The 22,275-nt window shown below is 42.1% G+C and overlaps 2 protein-coding genes across 4 annotated transcripts in view; both read right to left on the bottom strand.

Annotated features, from left to right (window-relative positions):
- Positions 1-9,522, bottom strand: part of LOC134082664 (intermembrane lipid transfer protein VPS13B-like) — a 360,061-nt gene extending 350,539 nt beyond the window's left edge. For both annotated transcript variants that reach the window (XM_062538539.1, XM_062538538.1), the window contains exons 1-3: positions 9,426-9,522; positions 8,137-8,299; positions 5,518-5,661 (exon numbers count right to left, since the gene is read on the bottom strand). In XM_062538539.1, the coding sequence (XP_062394523.1) occupies positions 5,518-5,661; positions 8,137-8,283 (291 nt within the window). In that variant the 5' untranslated portion in view covers positions 8,284-8,299; positions 9,426-9,522. The remainder of the gene's footprint in view (positions 1-5,517; positions 5,662-8,136; positions 8,300-9,425) is intronic.
- A 4,007-nt stretch (positions 9,523-13,529) lies between these two features.
- Positions 13,530-19,130, bottom strand: osr2 (odd-skipped related transciption factor 2). 2 transcript variants are annotated; one of them, XM_062537693.1, is made up of 4 exons: positions 18,883-19,130; positions 14,930-15,642; positions 14,448-14,547; positions 13,530-14,051 (listed from the first exon to the last, which is right to left on the bottom strand). In XM_062537693.1, the coding sequence occupies exons 2-4, from the start codon at positions 15,577-15,579 to the stop codon at positions 13,869-13,871; spliced, it is 933 nt and encodes a 310-aa protein (XP_062393677.1). In that variant the 5' UTR covers positions 15,580-15,642; positions 18,883-19,130; the 3' UTR covers positions 13,530-13,868. The 2 variants fall into 2 exon arrangements, with proteins under 2 accessions (XP_062393677.1, XP_062393678.1); XM_062537694.1 differs by having other exon boundaries at positions 13,530-13,969.
- Between the last annotated feature and the right edge of the window lie 3,145 nt (positions 19,131-22,275).

Below are 22,275 nucleotides of genomic sequence, written 5' to 3'. Positions count from 1 at the left end.
AGTCAAGTCCACCACAAGTCCCGAGTCTTATTTTTCACTGCCACTGCTTCTGCTGTTGTTAGCCGCTTCTTCTGAGTTCTGACCTTCTGTCTGTCTGCCTGGGTGTTGTCGCCCTGCTTTTAATCAAATGACACGAGTACACCATATGTGTTTAGCTCACCCCCTGTGAGGCTCCTTTTTTGCCTTGGTTTTTATTAAAACCCATATAGTTGCTACTGACCAAAACCGTCTTGAGTTTTAATTCAGCCTCAGAATAGATAGACACGCACCACACATGGGTTTCCAGGCCTGGCCTCTCTCTCGGCCTCTCTCTCTCTCTGACTTCACTACCTTCGGAAGATGAGCAATACAATGAATGGAAAAAAAAGAAACTAAAAGGATTAATTGAAACGGACTTGTTTGTTTGTTTCACAGTTGGCACTAATTTGTTCACAGGCCCCGGATACGGGTCAGTTTGACGAGCGGCAGAACTCCCTAATCCACTTCTCCAGAGTTGGAACCACGGGAGAGAGCTTCAGTCAAACTAACCAACTCCAGATATCATACAGACTAGGCTAATATACTCCATGACGTCCTCGAAGGGGTTTGTGTACATATTTGGTTCCAGTTGGGAGAGACCATCAAACCACTGTTTATGTAGATACTTTCATTGAGACATGCAGTGTACTTCTCTCAGGCTGAGCTCTGGTACCCATAGGAGTGCATGGTGAATCCGAGGAGAAGGAAGCCCCTCCAGGATTGGACGCTCTTCTTCCAGATGAACAGAAGGAAGCGGCGCAGGATGGACACGGTGGCCACGGCAACCACAAAAAGAACCAAATAAACATTCCCATGCTTTTGAATGTCATTTGCCATTCAGAAATCACTGCTAGTGGAAATGATACCCTCTTCCGCCAAACGCACACGCGCACGCGCACGCGCACGCGCACACGCACACGCACACGCACACGCACACGCACACGCACACGCACACGCACACGCACACGCACACGCACACGCACACGCACACGCACACGCACACGCACACGCACACGCACACGCACACACACACACACACACACACACACAAAGACACAAAGACACACACAGGTTGAGCTGCTTCCTGAGCTGGCTGAAGAACCAGACAACCCATCACACTCTTCTGTAACCCAAAACGCCCACTGTCAAACAAACAGCGTTCCTCACAGTAGTTTGTTAAACAAACAACGAGAAGTCGACAACCCTCTTGTGTTGTGTTTTATTTTTTAAGAGCCGTCATCATCATATTTCTAGCAGCTGAAAAAGTTGCTCATTGCACTCATTTGAGACAATTACACTGTCAGCGGGAGCGGTAATCTTAAACTGGCGACTTGTCTCCATTCCCAGCCGTGCTGGAAAGCATAATTGTCTGTTCGGTGCAGCGTTTGGCACATGGGCACTGGAAGTCATTTGAATATCCTAATATCAGAGAGAGTTTCCTCTCCCTCAGGGGTGGACTGAAACATTATGAGCTCTCCAAGCCCCCCACCACCGCACCCCTCCTCTTGAATATCACTCAAATTACAGGATCCTTAATGAACTTCAAAAGGCCTGCGGATGTTTTTGCAGGCAAGTGTTCGGACTTTAACTGTAATTTGTGAAAACAAACCGTATTAATGACATCATTAATCATTTCCACACGCTCCTCCTATGAGGGCTACCAGCTAACTTTTCCTGTGAGGTTTCTGTGTAAATTCGCAGTGCGGGGTCCAACATCAAGACTAAAGACAATAAACCGATGGCAAAGTTTTCCATCATAACAACTGATTCACGCTGAGGTCATTATTGTGCTTCGGACTTGAGGTTATAATAAATTGGCTCCTGCACGCACTCGTAAGCACCAATCCCAGTGACTTATAAAACATAGGTTTATTTATGGAGGGAGTGTGGTGTCGGCTTATGATCTTATACAATCAGTCATCAGGAATCGGCCCCGCAGTCGGAGGCTTAGCTGGATTTCACACACTCGCTCCTAAAGTGCAACAGCGTTCTTTGAAACTGATTAGCTCCAACACCTTTATCCGGTAAGTGTGATAAATAGCTGGTGGGTTTCACAAATCACCAGAGGTCTCATGCGCACGCATACACACACACAAAAAACACACACAGACACACACACACACACACACACAGACAAACACACAGACACACACACACAGACACACACACACAGACACACACACACAGACACACAGACACACACACACACACACACACACACACACAGACACACACAGACACACACACACACACACACACACACACACACACACACACACACCTTTTTGGCTTCTGAGGTGACTGTACACAAAGAGCACAACACTGCCTCCTGCTCAGGAGTGTATGTATGGGGGGGGGGGGTTATGAGCAGGGGGTGCAGAAGCGGCTCATTTAAATTCCTCCAGCTATGACTTCTGTTGTCGCTCTGGCCACGCTCCAAATTGTGTCTCTCGGGGTGCGTGCATTCCACCCAATAATTTGTCCAAACGTCATTTGCAATTTCTTCCCCCTTAGCAATTCTCTTTTGACCGGAGACCCTGTGCTTGCAGCACATCTGTAACAAATACTTGTTTTGAAAGGGCGCTCACACCGGAGCCGAGTGACCTTAAGCTGTGCGAGGCAGCGCGCTCGACAGGAACCAAACTCAAGACATTTCCAGGCGCACCGGGAGCAGGGCGGGCAGGGGAAACCTGATCGCTCCCGCAGTAGCCTTCTGCAAAACGCTATGATATTTACCATTATTTCTGGACGGGCTCAGAAAACTCATGTGTTACAAATCTTTCTCGTGGCAGTCTGGGTAATTAGCTGTAATTGACTTCCTCTCGAAATGCGTTTCTGCCGGGCCATGTGGCCTTGGGTCCACCACCTTCCTCTCCCGGGGGCTGCTCCGGGCTGAGCTCCGTGTCGGGGCCGGCACCATGGGTGGCATCGGCCCTAACCAGACCAGAGCCAGAGCGACGTAAGGCCACGCTCTCTTCTTCCACACAAATAAATGCTTTCTTCGGAGCTGTCTTTCATGCACCCCCCCATTTTCCGACGTGAAAACATTTATGATCCCAAACCCAAATAAAATAATATAAATATTTCTCCCCGGCGTAATGGCTTTCAGATTCCAAGCGGACGGGTTTTTTGGTGGCATGAGCGTCGGGAATGTCGCCTTCCCCCTGGTGGGCCGCCGCGCTGAGCTGCCGCAGCTGGAGTTGATCCGGACGCCTCTAACGTGACTGACGATGTGTACTCTGAAGCAACTGATGCCTGCCCGAGGACGAAAAAAAAAATGTCGACGGGGACCAAACTCATGAAAAGCTTCTGAAATTGCACTCCACAAAGCGCCACACTGTTTCGCTTGTCTTCTCTACGGTCCGCCAGAGAGTAAACTTTCTCAAACATTTTGACTAGGTACACACAGACATATACATACGCTAACAGAGTTTGAGGAAATGTGTATCATTTCCTGTTGGCTTAATTAGGTTTTATCTAATGCACTGTTGTTGAACTAACCTAGAGCTGGCTGAAGAATGTGCTGTGTGTGATTCCAGCTCACATCAGCGTTGTGATTAGAAGAGAAGAGTTAACGTTGAAGACATCAGAACAGACTTGTTTTCCGTCACTAGCGTGGCGATGGGGGTCACACTTCTGTGATAGCGGCAGCGGCAGGCCACTTGTGTACAACAGAAATAGAGGACTTATTAATCATGGCTCTTAGCTTTTGCAGTGAAATGTGACTCGCTCTGAAGCAACAGCAGCAGCAGCAGCAGCAGCAGGCCTTATTTCTGACCTTAAATTAAAAGAGCGTTTGCAAGAGTGGCTTGTTCCCGTCACGAACCCTTTCATCCTCCAATGTGCTCCTCGTTGGAAAACTTCTCTTAAAGTCGGTGACGCCAGTGTCTGCCTCGCTTTTATTTTTTTATATTTTTCTTTTTGATTCCCCCATGGGTTATTCTCTTCTCCTTATTTTTTTTTTTTTTAATGCGCAGATCAAAAATCCCAAAACGCACAGCTCGGAGGAGGCATGACATCATGTTCCGTCAATGCATCCGTGATTTATTTACTTTCTGGTCTCCTTGTTGTGTTTGCTTATGAGCGCACCCTCATCAAACGCTGCGAGGAGCTGAGGGTGCGACAATCCGGAGGCAACGGAGAAGATCAAGGAGTGTGCTACTAAAGGCATGTAGCGCTAATGAACCCTGAAGCCATGTCTGGAAAGAATGTCACCACATAATAATGGAAGCCTGAAGTCGAGCATAATAACACTGTACACTTGGGAAGTGAGTGCTGTGGTGTGCTGTGGTGTGGTGTGGTGTGGTGTGGTGTACTGTGCTGTACTGTGCTGTGGTTGAGATTAGCTTTGATTCCTCTCTCTCTCTCTTTCTCTCTCTCCTTCTCTCTCTCTCTCTCAGAGGATGAGTATTGGTTTTAGGGGTCTGCAGAGAGCCGTTTGGTAGCAACACCCCTCCTATGATGATGATGGGACCCAGGCTGCGAGCCTGAGACTGGGCCAAGTCAGCATGGAGCAAAGACATCAACTCAAGCCGAGGGTGGATGAGAGAGAGGGGCAAGACAATGGGCTCCAATATAATAAACACTATGACTCGTTCACAAAACAAAAAAAGGACTCAAGGACGTGATGCTTCACTGTAGAGTCAGTCAACCACTTCAGATCTGAGAAAACACCCTTCACTTGAAGTCTTACCACATAAATTCAAATGTACATACTTTGTACGTTATTCTGATGTGTGCTGGACTGACATTACCACCAACCGACCACATCATCAAGACAAGCCATCGTGGAAATAAATCCCATGGGAACAGTGTTTACTGGGACAGACACAGACATTCTTCCTTCTTATGTCTTATCGAGGTATTAAATAGACCCAGCGAGAGTGACCAACTACCTTACATTCTTTTCAATGGCCAATGCTACGATGATAGCTACTCCAGCCATTCCAAAGAGTAGCAAAGGTAACATACAACAGTGGCCCCCACAACCAAAACCAATCACAGACTTGCAACAGACTAACATAAGCCAATGGAAGACAACTCTGACCGCACAAAAGCGCACAATCTGGGACCCCATTAGGGGCCACCGGCACCAGGGACTGCAGGGGGTCCACACAATGTTGCCTGGGCTGAGGTTGTGAGGTTACCAAATAACTTAAAAAATATTTGTGCACATTGAATGTATAAAATCCCTATAACACACCCAAAATGGATAATTAAAACTCTGTATAATCCAACATATCCACATTTAAATTCATGTAGCTCTGAGCTCTGAACTCACTCACGTAAGCTAGGCTAGGCATTTGGCAGTTCATCTCCGGACCCCGATTGTTGAATAAAACAAAGTCTTGTGTGTGTATGTGGGTAGGAGTTCGGGGTAGGGGCCGGGGGCCTTAGTTTGTCATAGACACAGGCAAGGAAGCCTTCAAGGAAAAAAGGGTTGGGAAACACTGCTCTGAAGGCCGACCCCACCAGCGTGTCTCAGCAGTCAGCACTCACCTGAGCACCGTCCTTCAGCTTCAGGATGCACTCCATGGTGTTGATGGTGATGACCACGGCCTCGGAGCCCAGCTTGGTCCATGGCACGTGAATGCGCAGCTCGTGGATGTGACCGCTCAGGAAGGTGAAAGGCAGCTTCAGCTCCTGCGGGCGAGCAACGAGAGAAGAAAGAATATTATGACAAATGGTTAGAGGAGGTTTTTACTTTCAGAGTTCTCTGACTGAGGTGGATAGGAGCATAAATATAATAAAGAAAAACAGTGACTTGAGAAACGTCCTTGTTTATGTACGGTGGTCTTACGCATGAGGAGCACAACAACCAGACTCATCACTAGTGAATGGAAAATGTGCAGCACTGATAGGGATTAAAGGAAAAGAAAAACACCAACAATTTCAAACAACAAAACAAGATTTGCAGTAAGACCCTGAAGCTCGCTCTCGCTGTCGCTCTCTCTCTCTCTCTCTGTGTGTGTGTGTGTGTGTGTGTGTGTGTGTGTGTGTGTGTGTGTGAGGGGAGGCATCCCATGAAGCCAAACTCCCCACGCAGTTCTGCATGTTTCCCCCCCACCACTCTAGCCAAAAGCTAATAATTACATTTTTGAGGAGTAGCTGTCGTAGATTTATGGCCTGCCTTTTAAAGAGAACAACGGATCGTCTCTAATTATTCCAGCGCAGATTACCCAGCGTGTCCAAATTCAATCCGCCACAAGGGGAAACTACTCAAGTAGCCTGGTGAGGAAACAATTCCGTTGGGACGTCGGGAGAGATCACCCCGTTTTTGCGGCCAATCTCCAAAAAAAGCTTGTTCCGTTTCCCACTGGAGGGGTTCATGCAAGCTGATTCCAATCAGCACTTCCAGCGAGGCCCTTTTTGTAAGGTGGTGTTTATGTCTGCGCTTGAGCAACACTCGTGAGCCACTCTTAGCAAAAGGAAACACTCTCAGAAACATGGCAGGCTGATTCGATCCAGATATACGTGAAGGCACACTGTGCCCCCACAATAACAAAGCAAATGCACCCATTAATCCGTCCCAGTGTGAACCAAAGTCGGCTGACAGATAAAACGCCGAGGAGGAAATCTGACTGTGGTTAGCCCAGTCCGCCTCTGGTTGAGCACTGCAGTAGTGGCTTTGAACACTAACAATAGCTACTTCTGCTGAGAGTTTCTAGGACTATTCCCTATTAGTGTTCCCCGGAGCAACGGACAGTTCTGGGCATTTTTTTTTTCGAAGATCAAGCAGTGGCAGTGAAAAAAGGCTGTGACCACTGACAAGCTAAACAGGCCTTCAAGCTCCTAAGTGTCATGTGTCGAGGCATCCGTGATCATTTCCATGGGTGTCACTTTTTAGCAGGATCAGATGCCCTTCTGGAGAAGACATGTGTTTGTGAGCATTCACACTCATATTCAGCACTGGTGGGTTGAAGGATGATAAAAGAGCTCAAAAAGAACTTGAAACATTATTATAAACCTGAGACAGATTAGACACACCCTGACAAACTTAACTATCATCGTGCATTTTGCTTTTGACAGCAACGTCCATTGCTTCCATGCTGTGACTGAATCACTGGTTTTGAGGTTGCGTTATGTACCCAGTATGACATCTTAGATAGGCTGAAAGTAATACAGTGGTCAAAGTGACAATCTTGTGTTCAGTCCATGAAATTACACGGTTACATTCAAATAGCAACGTCTGGAAGGAATAGCATTGTTGGTAGTCCAAGAGTGTTTATACCAAACCAGCTGAGTAACATCTGCTACATTTTCATAGCACAGGTCTAAGGAATAGCCTGCTGTGTCTAGCCTGTAGTTTAGTTTTAAGGCAGAAAAGAAGACGTGGTATGGGCATTTAGTTCCCTGGCAAACTGACTTAGTGATTTTAATTTAGCGAGCTGATTTTCCGCATTCATTTTTTTCCGCAAAAGCATTAACTATGCTGTATCATACTGTTTAGACGTGAGTGTTATTTGACATGATAGGACTTTGGATTTAGCAGACACTATTATCAGCTATATTACAAGGGATTATATGGTCCACGGAGCAACTTGGGGTTAAGTGCCCTGCTTAAGGGCACAGCAGTGGAAGCCAGGAATTGAACCCACAACTTTCCAGGCTACTGCACGCCAGCCCAGATCCTTAACCACTACACCAACACCGCCCCAGTATGGCCCACTTATTTGGAACCAAGATGTGCAAACAGACACATGCATACAACTTAAACCATTATGCTATGATGTGCTCAGACCGCCCAGGGGGTGCTATGATGCCAGCTCTCTCACATGTACATGCTACCATAACATTTATTTGTCTACGTGAGTACTTTTTTAACTGGGTATCAGGATAGATAGATAGATAGATAGATAGATAGATAGATAGATAGATAGATAGATAGATGGATAGCTGGATAGATAGATAGATAGCTGGATAGATAGATAGATAGATAGATAGATAGATAGATACGTTATTGATCCCCAAGGAGAAATTCAAGGTAATATAAACCTATATAGTATAAACCGATGGCTAGTAATCATGTTCTTGAAATACAGTATTTCCACAGTGGTGTGCTGTGCTGTAATAGCACCTGGATCTACCAGCAGAGCTGCAGAACTACAGTATTCCTACCTGCTCCAGGACATCCAGCTTGAGGTCAAGCTTGCTGAGGACCACGTCTCCCCCCCATAAGGACAGCTGCAGGTCCGAGGGCTTCAGGTTCTTGATGTAGCGGTTCACGTAGCTCATCAAGAGCGGAGTGACGTAGGACTCCAACATCCTGAGCTCCTGTCAGCTGCAGTGCAAACATGGGACAGTGATGAGTCATAGCCAAGGCATGGGATAAGAGAGAAGTGCAAACATCCTGTGCACACACACATCCTGGATGACAAGCAGAACTTACAGAACGCTTTCAATAACAATCTGTGGGTCTATGGTGCAGATACACTTGATCTCTGTGTAGATACATTTCTTTCTGAAGACAGAAAACCATTCAGCTCTTTGGAGATAGGCATCATGGGTGGTAGGACATCTCCCACCTCTACTGAGAGAGGCGAATGACTACAAGCTGACAGGCCATTTTGCCTGATAACTACGTATAACATCGAGATTAACATTCAAACATTGGTGGTACTACATCTGGACAGACACCTGCATATCGCTTAGCAATTCATAGAGGGTAATCCGTTCCAAAACCAGTAGAATTATATGCTCGGACCTTTATGGGTGCCTATTTACGAACACTCAAAGAAACACAAGTGTAAGTTATCTTTGCTTCGTTGCTGACGACAACTAAGGTTGTCGTCAGACACTTTGGTAATGAAGTTGGATGTCTACTAAACACTATGCGAATCAAATGTGTTCACGTTATTCCATAAACGTTGTCGGTCAAATCTCAACATGACCATCTGCTTGGAAGTAGCTGAACATGTAAGTTGCAAGTAAGATGTAACTAAGTAAGATGCAATGTTAATACAATCCCGTGGCCTGAAACGTTATTTTATCGTTTTCACCGTTATTCGCTCAACGATAAGGAGTTCGCCGATATGTTTGATTTTTCTGACAGAAACCTAAGCCATCATCTGGCAAGCTGCTTGACATCAAGTTGGCTAACTTGTTGTTTATCAATGCGTTCTGTCCAAAATGCACGAAACGTCCCCGAACATATGCGTTTTAGACCACGACAGACTGGCACGATGCTTCAAATGGCTCATATTTATAAGTTTAGACACTATGGACTTACTTGAAATTACTTGTCAACACTGACAGTGCTGCCTAACTTGCTAAATTAGCTTACAAAATACCTAGCTTGCATGCTAGCAGTTTACATCCTTGGCAGGCATGATATCTACTGGTATACACATCATGCCATAGATCCCACCCCAAGCCCATGTCGTTCATGGAAGACAAATATCTCTTACTTCACTCCAGCTCTTTCGATTTGTTGCCACTATTCCAAACTGTCACATTGCTTTCGCTAGCTATCCACAAACATCAACATCATTCCTTCCATTTCTTCCGTATGCGCGATGCAGCTTCCTGTATGAGGGTAACGTCATTTCCTATGCCGCAGCGCAACTTTGTATCGGTTTACTGAGGTAACATCTGGCAGAGGAGACCCGTTTTTTTAACTGTTGCATAAATTGAAACAATTGTATCCCGAACATGTTGCGTCTATATCCTCAACTGAATGTTTCAATTTAAGTGCGGATACTGCGGAAGCGAAACACTAGGCTATATTAGGACAAGCATAGCCTGATAAGAGAAATCATTTGTGCCTCAATTTGAAAATGGTAAATTTCCTTCATGAAACACATTCTCACAAACTTGATATGGTGGCCTAATTATGATTTATACAAATCAGATTGTGTAGAAAAACAAGTAGCCTATGACCGATTATGAAACTAAACCTGACCGTTTGCTTACACTGCAAATCGAGAAAAAATGTCCATAATGAAACTGGGTGGTCTTTTTCAGTATGGCATCAGCTCCTCTGCTCCCATCAAGATTGACCAACTTTACGGTTTACTTTTTTAAAATGGCATTAGGAAGCCTACGTGCCATGTTAATGTAAAATGCATGTCATATAGGCTACTGATGTAGGCTAACCAACTTTAAAATGATGCCCTTTAGTCTTCTCTTCTTTCCGGCTAAACTTGACGTTTATGTGAAACCAAACGTTAAAACACGTGCTATATATGTTGAAGTATTGCCTTAATAGGATTATAAAATAATCATAATTATAAATTGACCATAATATGTAAACAGTGGGTTATCTTTACTAGAGACAAATGCGAATTAAATTGAACTATGTTGTGGATTAACATCGCAGCATAGGGATTTAGAATAGCCTATATCATCATCATCATCATCAACCGTTTTTTATTCAGGGAAAATTGACTGAGCATCAAGCTCTTTTACAGCAATGCCCTGAGTCACAAAACATATAACAACAATAATCAAAATAATAAAACAAGAATAAGTAAAAGATACAAAAAGCAAATAATTAAACTGACACAAAATAGCCAGGTGCCAGACAGAGCGGCGTATTCGCACAGCGTTCCTGTACAGACATCAAGACAGACATTAGACAACCACTACAAACATAGCATACAACCACTACAAACATACAGTATATAGACCTATGTTCTTGGTATGATTATTTCATTTTATTAAATCATGTTTCAGGTATTGCTCCAGCAGCAGATATATTGCAACTGCTGCAGTGCAATGAATTGCCACGTGTTTAGAGAATCAGTGTCCTCATTCAGACTTATTCCAGCAGATGACTAAACCAAAAGCCCCTTAGATGGTTTTAGAATTATAAGGCTAATTTTTATTTTTATTCTAAGGCTTGTTTTCATAATAAATTCACTCTGTCAATATTGGACTGGGTGTTTTGCTCGCTATTTAAAATCACTGAGAATATTGTAGGCCATCGATGTAAAAGTACCAAAACTCATTAACTCCAGATTAGGGGTTAAGAAGTCTGAGAACCAGACTATGCACTACTGGACCTGTGATCTGCAGCGTGTAGCGCTGTGGTCACTCAGCTAATGCTACAACTTCATTTGATCTGATCAGGGTTAGGGCAGTTATATGGATTTGGAGCCGAATGACATTCTAGACACGCTCTTTCTTTCTCTCTTCTCTCTCTCTCTCTCTCTCTCTCTCTCTATCTCTCTCTCACACACACACACACACACACACACACACACACACACACACACACACACACACACACACACACACAATCACACACACACACACACACACACACACACACACACACACACACACACACACACACACACACACACACACAGTCATACTATTAATCAAGAGCAGACTTTTCTGATGAACATGTTTATTTTGGATAAGATTCCTGTTCAATTTTGGCTTCAAAATGGCCTAAATTCTCACTTTAGTCTGTCTTTGCACTTGTTAGACTTGACATTCATAGCTCATAGGCCTGTATTGTTCCTCTGGTGTTGAGTTACCATAATTTCCAAACATGGAAAACTGGTTGTGTAGAGGTCAAATGTGTAAATGCCTATGTCAAAATCAGGACATGTGACAGCTCTAGATTTGCTCCACGCTTGATTTCCACTTCCGTGAATATAAAATCAAGGAGGCCCAGCAGCTTTTGTGGCTTAACCCCTAAGGAAAGGTTGTATTCCCTTTTAAATGTGCGAAGGCCTTTAGTCGGGATTGCATAAAATGGCCTTATTTCACAGACAGATTAAATATCAAACGGAGATATTGTGGGGTTTTATTTATTATTGTTTATAGATTATTATTATTATTGTTTCAACCCCGCGTGTTAAATGTTTACTTTTGAGATAGCCTACTTAGATCATAATTGCTTTATTAATTGCTGGGGTTTTTTTTTAGATTCGTTTAAAATACATCTTGGACCTGGAGATGTAGGCTAATGGCACAAACACGTTTAACTCATCGACTTGTTAAACGAGATCATTGTGCGCATAGAAAACAATTACTGAAATAGGCCTAGACGTTCGATTCATAGCATGGGTTTGATTTTTGCGCATCCTATTATACACAACTTATTTTGACATTTAGCAAATTCCCTTAACTGATATCGTCCCGTTATTCCTTTTGCCAGAAAAATATAGGTAGCCTAACAATGTATATGACTTCTCGATTGTGGTGCCTTAGTCGCTTGCTATTCTCTCAAAATTAAATAATATTGTTATTGTTACATAATTGTGGTGTTGTCCCTTGATAATGTGTTGCGCTGTAGGCGTTTATCATGTTAAATCATCCGAACCAGCTTGCATGGGATAGCCTACTCTGCTCAGCTGAAAAAAAATCAGTTGTGCAAAAGAAACACAATTTACTTCCCGAATCAAGGGCGCTAAATGAAGTGTATTGCGCCTCATACACTTATTGTAGGCTAGCCTATCCAAACAGCATCGAAATAGATTGAAACGCTTTTAAATAGTGCCGAATCAAATGACTTGAAAGTATATAGCCTAAAAATAGTAAAGCAATTATTGTGTTTATCTAAACGACGATTATCCGCCACTACGTAGACCAGAGGCTATAGTCCGGTTAAAACACATGTATCTGACACTCTCTGATTTAATTAACATATGGAACTGATAAATCATCGGTCATTCCCATACGGCACCTCTTATTAGCCGCCTCACTCGCGGCGTTCTGGAGTAAAATCTCAATGAACTCTGCTCTGTTGGAGGAGTAACCTGTTGCATGGGTGTTCAGCATGCATGCGAGGGGGTGAAGGCCGGGGAGTATTTGGATTTGAGGTCATGCATCCTGAGATGAACAGACATGCAAAAAATGCGATGAAGACAGAGAGGGAGAAGAGGATCTCAAAGCAAAATCTCTCTTGACGGCCTCGCAGACCAACACGCCTTCACGGGACCTTTCAAATGTTGATTAATACTAATTATAATGATGATAATAATAATAGTGACAATAATATTAATAATACATGTTGTCTTGTGCGTATTTCTTCGCCAGATATCGTAATTAGGCCAAACAGAATTAAATGAAAAGCATGCTATGAGGGAAAATGACAATTGAGGAATTATCATGTGTAGCATTAATACCACTAGAAGGCTACAACTTACTACTACTAATAATAATAGGCCTAATAATATATTCGGGAGAAATAAAGACATAGTCTAGATTTAGTTTAACCATAGGGCTAATTGCGAAAACAAACCATGATTTCACATGTTGGAATGAATGAGTTAATGTTGCCATTCCAACGGCAGCAGTAACTGACTGCTTCGGTGTTACCACGTCTTTCCAATAAAAGCCTTGTGAAACAACATGATTTCAGCCAAGAACAGGGTTATTTAAGGAGTATTCGCCAGCTCAGTAATGATTTATTGCATGTTTTGATGGAAAACGATTAGGATTGACTTATTTGTTGGTTCCACACCTCCTGCAGTGGGCACTGTAAAACGTTATATCTACGTTTTTATTGTTTACCATATTTTAGGCGTTACAAACAACTGAAGGGGACATAATAATTCATGGTTATAATTACATTTTATTTCTACAATACAATTGAACAAACAACCACATATAAGCAAGTTTCAACAGTTTTAAGATAAATCAAACAGAACAAATACAAAAAAAACATCAGGGAAAAATATTATTTACATGGGTTCCAGGGGCTTTTGTATTTACAAGGATGACAAAAATTAGTCCAGGATCGTCATTGTCTTGTGTGAGTTGTATGCAAGCGATGAATCCATTGCTTTAATATGTCCTTTTGTCCATGCATGTTTATCCTCCAGTCTGCGCTGCTGCTATTCTCTTTGTGTCCGTTTTGATTGTTATTATATTTCTCTGTCCAGCCATCGAGACTAGAAGTCCTGATGGGGTGTGTGTGTCAAACTATGCCGTCGCAGGTCACAGTTGCGCCGAAACACCTTTCCGCAGCGCTCGCAGCTGTAGGGCTTGATGTCTGTATGGGTAAGAAGGTGAGTTTTCAGGTTACTTCTTTGATTAAAGGTTCTTCCGCATGTGGGGCATTTGTGAGGAGATTCCTGTTTAGATTTGAAGCAAGCAAATGATTATTCTCTTAATTGTTAAATCAATAATTTTCTATAGGTTTTTATTTTAACATAATTTATTATAATTGCCCACTTTCTGTTGCATTTCTTCAGGTAAGAAGAATCATTGTAATGTTTCTTCCCGTCCTATTGCTTTTCAATTGTGTCTGTAGGTCACATGGATTGCATTGTGCGCTATTTTGAGCATCATTAGCATAAAGAACCATACTGATATCACCATTTATAAATAACATGATGGTGTATGCAGGCCTCCGTCTATGCCAACGCCGTGTGTAGGTTTGGTAGATTTTACCACCAAACTTTGTGATTAATTATTCACCATAATAAATGCAGACAACGATGTAAGAGAAAAGAGGGGGGAAATCTTACCTGCATATGCAATGTTTTGTGAACAGCTAAAGTTCGAGACTGACAAAATCCTTTCCCACACTCTTGACATTTGAACGGTTTTTCCTTGGAATGGATGTATCTGCAAATTAACGCACAGATATCACGGGGTTAGATAACCGATTCAATACTTTAAATAACGGCCAACCACTCCGTTCGTACATGCAAAACAGTGATTTACAGCTTGTATCTGCAAAGCGATGCTTTAGCGCCCTCCAGTATTATCAGCGAAACTGCAGTTATGATTCAAAGCAAAGCAAACCAAAGGAAAAGTATGTAGGTTACTACAAGATGGCACGGCTGACGACAGGATGACATTTTCCACAAGTCATAAGTCATAAAACTGCAATAACTCCAAACAGAAAGCGTCCACGACCCCCAAGGTATTTAGAACATAATCAAACAGAATACACGCCATGTATAGTTTCTGTTTATCATTATAAAAATAGGAATAAAATGCTGACCTATGGTCTCGGAGATGGTCTTGTCTCCTGAAGGCCTTGTGGCAAATGTCACATGTGTACGGCCTCTCGTCCGTGTGGGTTCTCTCGTGGATAAGAAGGTTATAGGACTTAGTGAAGTGCCTGCCACAAAACTTGCAAATAAATTCCTTTTTCGTTTTGGAAGGCAGCCGTCCGCGCGTGGGTTTTCTGTCCGGCGAGAGTTTGTTCAGCTCCGAGATCGCACCACTTAGGCCTGCGGTCAGCTTAGAGAGCTCGCCAGATTTCGGCGGGTCCTCCTGTGTAGCCGCAATGGCGAGGTTAGCGAAATCAAATCTCGGCCTGTCTTTGTGCAGGGGTATGACGTGCGTAAGAGCACCTTGTTTAGGGTGGAAAAGGTGCGTGGCGAAGGGTAACGCAGGGAAAGGGAACCTGGGATCAACCAGGCCTTGAGCTGCAGCCATTTCGGTAATAGTTGACCTCAGTCCTTGCATGTGCGGATAGCCCAGGGTCCAGTGGTTCATGTGCATAGTTTGTACAGCACTTAAGCCGTACAGTCCTTGCAGGTGGTCCACGGCCGCAGGAAAAGTATTGACAGCTTGAAGAAAGGAATAGTTTGTCAGCTGAAGGGACGGGTGGAGAGGAATCGGTGCAGGCAGTGCTTTGCTCCCCATTTTCAACGCAGTTTTTGTTGTCGAGAGGCAGCCTATGTAAGAGTTCAAACTCCCGTTCGAGACCTGTAAGACAAGAATATTTATTAGAGTATGAGCTTTTTAGTAGTGTACTTCACAAGACGGTATTGGCATAGGGTAAGAAAGTAATGTGAAATTGCTATAAAAGTCTGCGCAGCCTGAAGGGAAATATGGGTTAATTCACTAGGCCTCTTTTACACGCATTTATATTTTGCGATTACAGTGCCCATGTCAGTTGCTCTTGGCACAGGGTCTTATGGCATTTAATGGCATTATGGTTGTACAGACGTTTCGTTTGTTTAGCACGTTTTGTGTGAGTTATTTCAGAATTCGACGCATTAATATGGAATTCACAACTTGAAGCCTATTCCATATGTGACCACTTCAGCATGGACAGAAAATATAGTCCTATTTGCTGTGCTACCACTGCAGCATATGGAATTAAATGGCTGAATTGTAAGCATACTCTGGGCGTAAATTAATCATTCTGATTGATTTAAAGTATGTACAAATGAAGCAGAGGGGCATTTATATTGCTCAACGAATAAACCAGACATTAAAATTATACGATAAAGAAATCACCAACGTTTGAGATATCCAGACTGCACACATTTCACACTGGCCTATTTTAAAATATTGTATTAAATTCCGAAAGAATAATATGACTTATCTTCATTACATTTCTTCACCACAAATAGAAAAAATGTTTTCTAAAAAAGAGCAGGATCACATTGACCCAAGTGAATTTTTTAAGCCCTCTTTGCTTACACCGATCAAATTAGAGTGGTGAGTGGACTTGATAGGCCTGCCCTGTCACTGTATGTGTTGGGGGGTTGATATGAATATGGCCTCCTGGATTGTCGGAGAGCAATAGCCTATGTGGCTCCGTGGATTAAGTTTACCAGAGTTAGCCTTATATTAAGATTTACAGAAAAGTTTTCCTTGTGCATGCATTCACCCAGTGATATGTCGAAACCTACAAGATACGTAGCCTACAGTAGGGTGATATCAGCTAAATTGGGCCACTTTTTGGTAAATCGCTTGGGACAGTAATACAATGTTATCTATGCCTTTTCCAAGTGTTTTTATAATTTATAATGACTGTTTTTCATACTTTTGTGTTGAAAGTATGTAAAAATATATAAGTATTTAGGCCCTACAGTTCTTGAAACATCAGCTGTGCCAACTTTTTTCGCATGAGCAGTTTCAGGTAAAATGGGCCAGCAGCTTCAGGTAAAATGGGCCAGTCTAATTTCAAAGGGAAATTATAAATAATTATCCATTTTAATTTTTAAAATACAATTGCTAATACAGCCACATAACATTTAGACTGCATTAAACAAACATATTCATATGTGGCATTAATAAAAACACATCGTGGGTGCAAACCCATGAGCACTTAAAAAAGTCAATTTTGGAACCTGACTGATGCCAGTGGTGTGTGTGTGTGTGTGTGTGTGTGTGTGTGTGTGTGTGTGGGTGTGTGTGGGTGTGTGTTTAGAACAAATGTGTAAATTACAAAAATTCACATTCAAAATTGATAATCGATATATTCAAAATACTAATATTACTAACTAATATTACTAGTGTGTGTGTGTGTGTGTGATAAAAACATTTTTCCTTCTTGTTTGCCATACTGGTGGTGGGGGGAGGGGGGTCATGGTAAGTGTGTGTGTGTGTGTGTGTGTGTGTGTGTGTGTGTGTGTGTGTGTGTGTGTGTGAGACTGTGTGCGTGCACGTGTGTGTGTGTGTGTGTCAGTCGGTGTGTGGGTGCGTGTGTGGGTGTGTGTGTGTACACACCTACATAGGCTACACACACACAGAGAGAGAGATACACCGTGACACACACTCACACACACACACACACACACACACACACACACACACTCACTCACACACATGTGTATCTGGCCCATTAGAATGGGCCCATAGGATGGCCCATTTTAGCTGAAACCATATGGCCCATTTTACCTGAATGGGTTAAGGTAAATTGGGCCGCCAAGAAAAACATGATTTTTCCAAAAAATATGTTCATATACCAAGCTAACAACATTAAGTCTGATGGATGCCATCAAGACAGATATTTTGCATAGTTTTTTTATGGGCAAGTTTGTTTTTTTATAGATTTATCATCCTTATAATAGTTTAGTCAGATTCGCTATGCCAGGCTACTTACCACACAGTTTTCTGGTCAAGTCTTGATTAGCATTATTGCCCTGCCCACCATAGCAACCATAAACCAATCAAATCACCTGTTACTTGTCAAGCACAGTTATGACAACAGTTTAACATCCTTTGCAGTCATTGGCTCTAAATTCCAGAGGGGCTGGGACCCCCAAACCTTAAACGGCCCATTTTACCTGATGGCCCATTTTACCTGATATCACCCTATAACCACAACTGCATAGGAGTGAGTAATGTCATGTTTCATTTGAGAGACTCAGCGTTTACCAAGAAAGTGTATTACATAGTAATGGTCCTTTTTGATCGCCTTGAAATACTGGTTACTGCGCATTGATATTATTTTTTATTGAGAATAATGTGACTTACACGAGAGTAAAAGTAGGGCCAACCACGCTTACTGCACGTTCGTAAATCTGAGAATTACGACATCATTTGATACGCTGCTTGTTTTGACGACTATCCTAAACATAGCTCAGTAAGGATAGATAAGGCTGTTTGGGCACCCGTTTGGAAAATGTGCCTTTAAAACAGGTTCTCGTTTTGTAAAGGCACATGGGCTGCAGCGAGCAAATTCCATTATCGCAGTTTTGAACGTGAATTTATATGACCACTGTAACACCGTAGAACAACCTATGTCGTAAAGATAGAAGACATGCAATTTGGGCAATATAAGGTTGTGTATAATTCATGTGTTGAAACAACAATGGTTGTTCCAATTGTGAAGAGGTTTTGACACTATGTAAAAATTCTTCAAGTTAGAGGTAATGGTTGTTCGTTTACGAATGTAGAACATCCCTCTGGATTTCTGGGTCATGCGCGTGTTAAAAAATATTGTCAACAACATACACGAGACTATGTGGTCCTTCGAAAAGTTCAATTGCAAGCATGTTGACTGTGCCAAGAATACGATTTTTGTCGTTTACATAGTTTTGGACTCAAAACATGGTCACGTTTCATGACAAGAGCGATAGCCTCTTCTGACAGCTCTGTTTGTGCACTAACAGCTCTTTAAAATCCTGTCTTTGGAAAAAACTCTAGGTTGACTGTCAGTGTAATGAACACTAACGATAATGGTTGCTTCAAATGTAGCTACAATCTTACCCCCAATAAATAGATGCCAAAGGTCGCCCACAAAGAGTTCTGTTTTTCAGTAATCCACAACGCTTGGTGCAAGGCGACGAACACCCACGTAATATCAGCAAAAATCTTCCAAGTTTGTCCATATACAGCTCATTGCCCTCTCTGAGCTGATGACCTACTTATATCTTCGGAGTCGAGCGGCAGAGAATATGAACAAATAGTGAATAAAGTTGATTTCTCTTAGCTGCGCTCCAGAAGTCCTGCGTTGAGCTGAGAGTTCGACTCGAGTGCAGTACAGCGCAACAGGTCCTTCACTTTTCAGGGCTCGGAGCTCAAGCACGCTCAGCCCGCCCTCGACACGCCCTCTACCCGCGATCAACTCCAATGCTCTTCTCTGTTTATTTGTGTTTGGATAGCAACTACAATTCAAGAGGACGGCGTTCAGCTCAACATGGATCTGACACCTCAAATCTAAACCGTAACATTTTTTCGGGGTGGTTCAGATTTTCTTGGAGACTCAAAAATAGCGAGGGGAAAACGTGTTTTATTCCTAATTCACGCCTCAAAAACGTGATTTTAATGACTCGAGCGACTTACATCAGCGGGAAAGCCGTGCATATTGCGTAAAGACTTGGTATGTGTGACAACCACTGCACTGTTTTACTACATTGTGGTTCTGAGTCCTGAGTTGCATTGCCCTTAGTGTTTTTGACTCTGTTTGAGCCGGTGGATGGTCATGATTTAAAGCAAAACTAGCAAAAGCGCGCCATCATTACTGTCAATAGATACCAATCTAAATTTAAACTTAAAATAGAGCAATTTTAGAAAACCACACATTTAAATATATATATATGCTATAGAATTCCGGACTGTGGCGGGAGACTAGGCTACTTTTTAATAACCTGCACACAGAGAACTTTGATTATTAGCCTAATGAAAAGGAATGTAGGCTACATGGCGTTTATAACGGATTCAGATGTCAACTGGTGGTAATGGTTAATTAGCCTATGAATGCAGGTTAAAGGAGTAATAGTTTATGCACATTTAATTTGCTCACATTTTGCAGTCTATTATAACCAAAGAGCCATATGGCTACACACAATCGGATCATAATTGGACACAGCAAAAATATTACATGTGTAGACAATCTTCAAACACATAGGTTCTACAAATGTATGCATTTTATTTACCAAATATGCCTTTGGTCCATTAAAAAAAAAAAAAAAGAATAAACATATCACTTGTACGCCGCCTAACGCGTCGAGACAAATTCTGCTTTGTCGAATAGAACACTGCTGCTTAATGATAGGCTATAATCTGGCTATATTAGCCTACATTGAATATTTACATAAAATGTCCAATTAATGTTCAATCCTCAAAAAATCCACCAATTTCCAATTACCAAGAAAGTAAGTTAAATTGTGTATTCGCCTGTAGGTGATTGCTCAAGAGGTCCAACTCCGTTTTACACCTGTTATGCTGTTGCATAGGCTAGACTGTATTTTGTGAATGGTGTTTTTAAGAGATTTCATTTTTGAATATTTCATAAACGCCAGAAAATTATAAACAGTTTGGTTATTTTGTAAAACATGTAAATATTGATTTGGTTCAATGATAGGTTGTGGTTTTTACGCTTGAAATCGCCTTTTCAGCTGCGCTTTAATATTTGGCACACAGTCATCAAAAAGGACTACAATTAGGCCTATTCTAAAATAAATCCCTCTAGGCCTACATGTAGCGTTCTTTTTGTTATGTTGAATGCATAACTGACACCACTGGCAGTATAAGCGTGAATAGGAATGTGAATCTGAGAGGCATCCCCAGAAGCGACTAGAACACTATTTCCTTAGGTCTGCAGCGCCGTCTATCGACGGTGGATGGAATTACATTAAACTCGAGATAGGTTACAACAACGCGCTGCAAGACTTCATTCATAATTTCTCCACAATGAAGATACACAGCGGAAACGCTCTCAGGTGCGTGGAAAAGATACTGTGACATTTTTATTCTTTTAGAAGAAATGGTAGTGTGTAGAGGAAATAAAACATGAAGTGACATCTAACTAGCGACTTGAGACAAAGTAGCCTGAACATAATAAAGCAAATTGCAAAAGTCATATGAACCACGGATAATACACGCAAAATATTCATTCGTTTAGGATATATGTCATGAATAATACGGACAATCGCTATCGCATTTTTTAATCGAAATGACGAGAAATGCTTCTGCGAAACATTTGTGGGTAGTAAATAACATTGCTGAAAACAATATAAGGGTACGCAAGAACATTGTTGTGATGTTGAACTTCCATACAAAGTCAGATATATTTTGAATGCAGAAATTGAATGTAAAGGTTAAGGCTATGTTTTAAAGGAAAGTGCAGCAGCCACAGAGGACAATCGGCGATAATGTCTGAGGAATTACACGACAGCCTGTCTAGGCTACGCAATCATGCAAACTTGACCAATGTACACATTTCCAAATATTAAAAAGCCTACAACAACGGTTGAGTAATTGAGATCGTACGGGTCAAACGTTAAAAAAAAAATAGTTAGAGAAGTGGTGGGGATGGCATGTTTAATATGTCCAGCAGCTTGTAGATTAGGTGCCTCAGTAAAGTCGCGATGCTTCAAAAGATCCGCGCCATATCTGGGCCCCGTCTGTTATAGTCAGCAAATGTCAATCTTGGGCTGACGAGAGCCTTTTTGATAAAATAATTACAAGGTGAACTCGCCCCTAAATATGTGGTTTATGATTAAAGGGGTAAACAAACCACAAACAGAGGACATTAGGCAATTCACATGTAGGCGAATCATAAATTATGATTGTACAATGAGGAACATGTCAAAAAACTATTCGGATTTATTTATAAATCATGCTGTGAACGACCGAGTTTCAACTGACTTTTCAATTAAAATATAATAGGTTACCCATAAATATATCAGACCAAACATTTTCCAGAAATGCACATAGACACATTCATTTCTAGTGTAGTGCCCATAAATGTCTAGTGCATTCATTTATAGTGCATCCATATGGATTGCATTGAAAGCACACACAGAGAGGGAAGCCATATCTGTGCAAACTAATTAAATAATAAGGATAGAAAAATTCCATAGGGTAGGCTACTTGTGAAACTTGGGCAGGAGAAATAATTGAAATTTTGGTATAAAATATGTTCATTCAATCTGCTGTTTTCCCCCCTGTATAGATTTGGGATAAGAAAACATGGTTTGATTTAGGCTGATCAACCATCTCTTTAACTACAGAGTCAGACAGAGAAGGATATCCATCTACATAGCAAGCACATAATACTAGAGGTTACACTATCCTGCAGAACAACTGCAGAATTGTTGAAAGTCATTTTGCAAGCCCTGAGTAAGCCTTGGCTACATGAGCAGTGCAGTACAGAGC

The sequence above is a fragment of the Sardina pilchardus genome, chromosome 6 (genome assembly GCF_963854185.1).
Source record: "Sardina pilchardus chromosome 6, fSarPil1.1, whole genome shotgun sequence".
In the NCBI taxonomy this organism is placed as follows: Eukaryota; Metazoa; Chordata; class Actinopteri; order Clupeiformes; family Clupeidae; genus Sardina; species Sardina pilchardus.
Note: the sequence above shows the minus strand (reverse complement) of the source record. Positions and strands in the feature narration are given on the sequence as shown.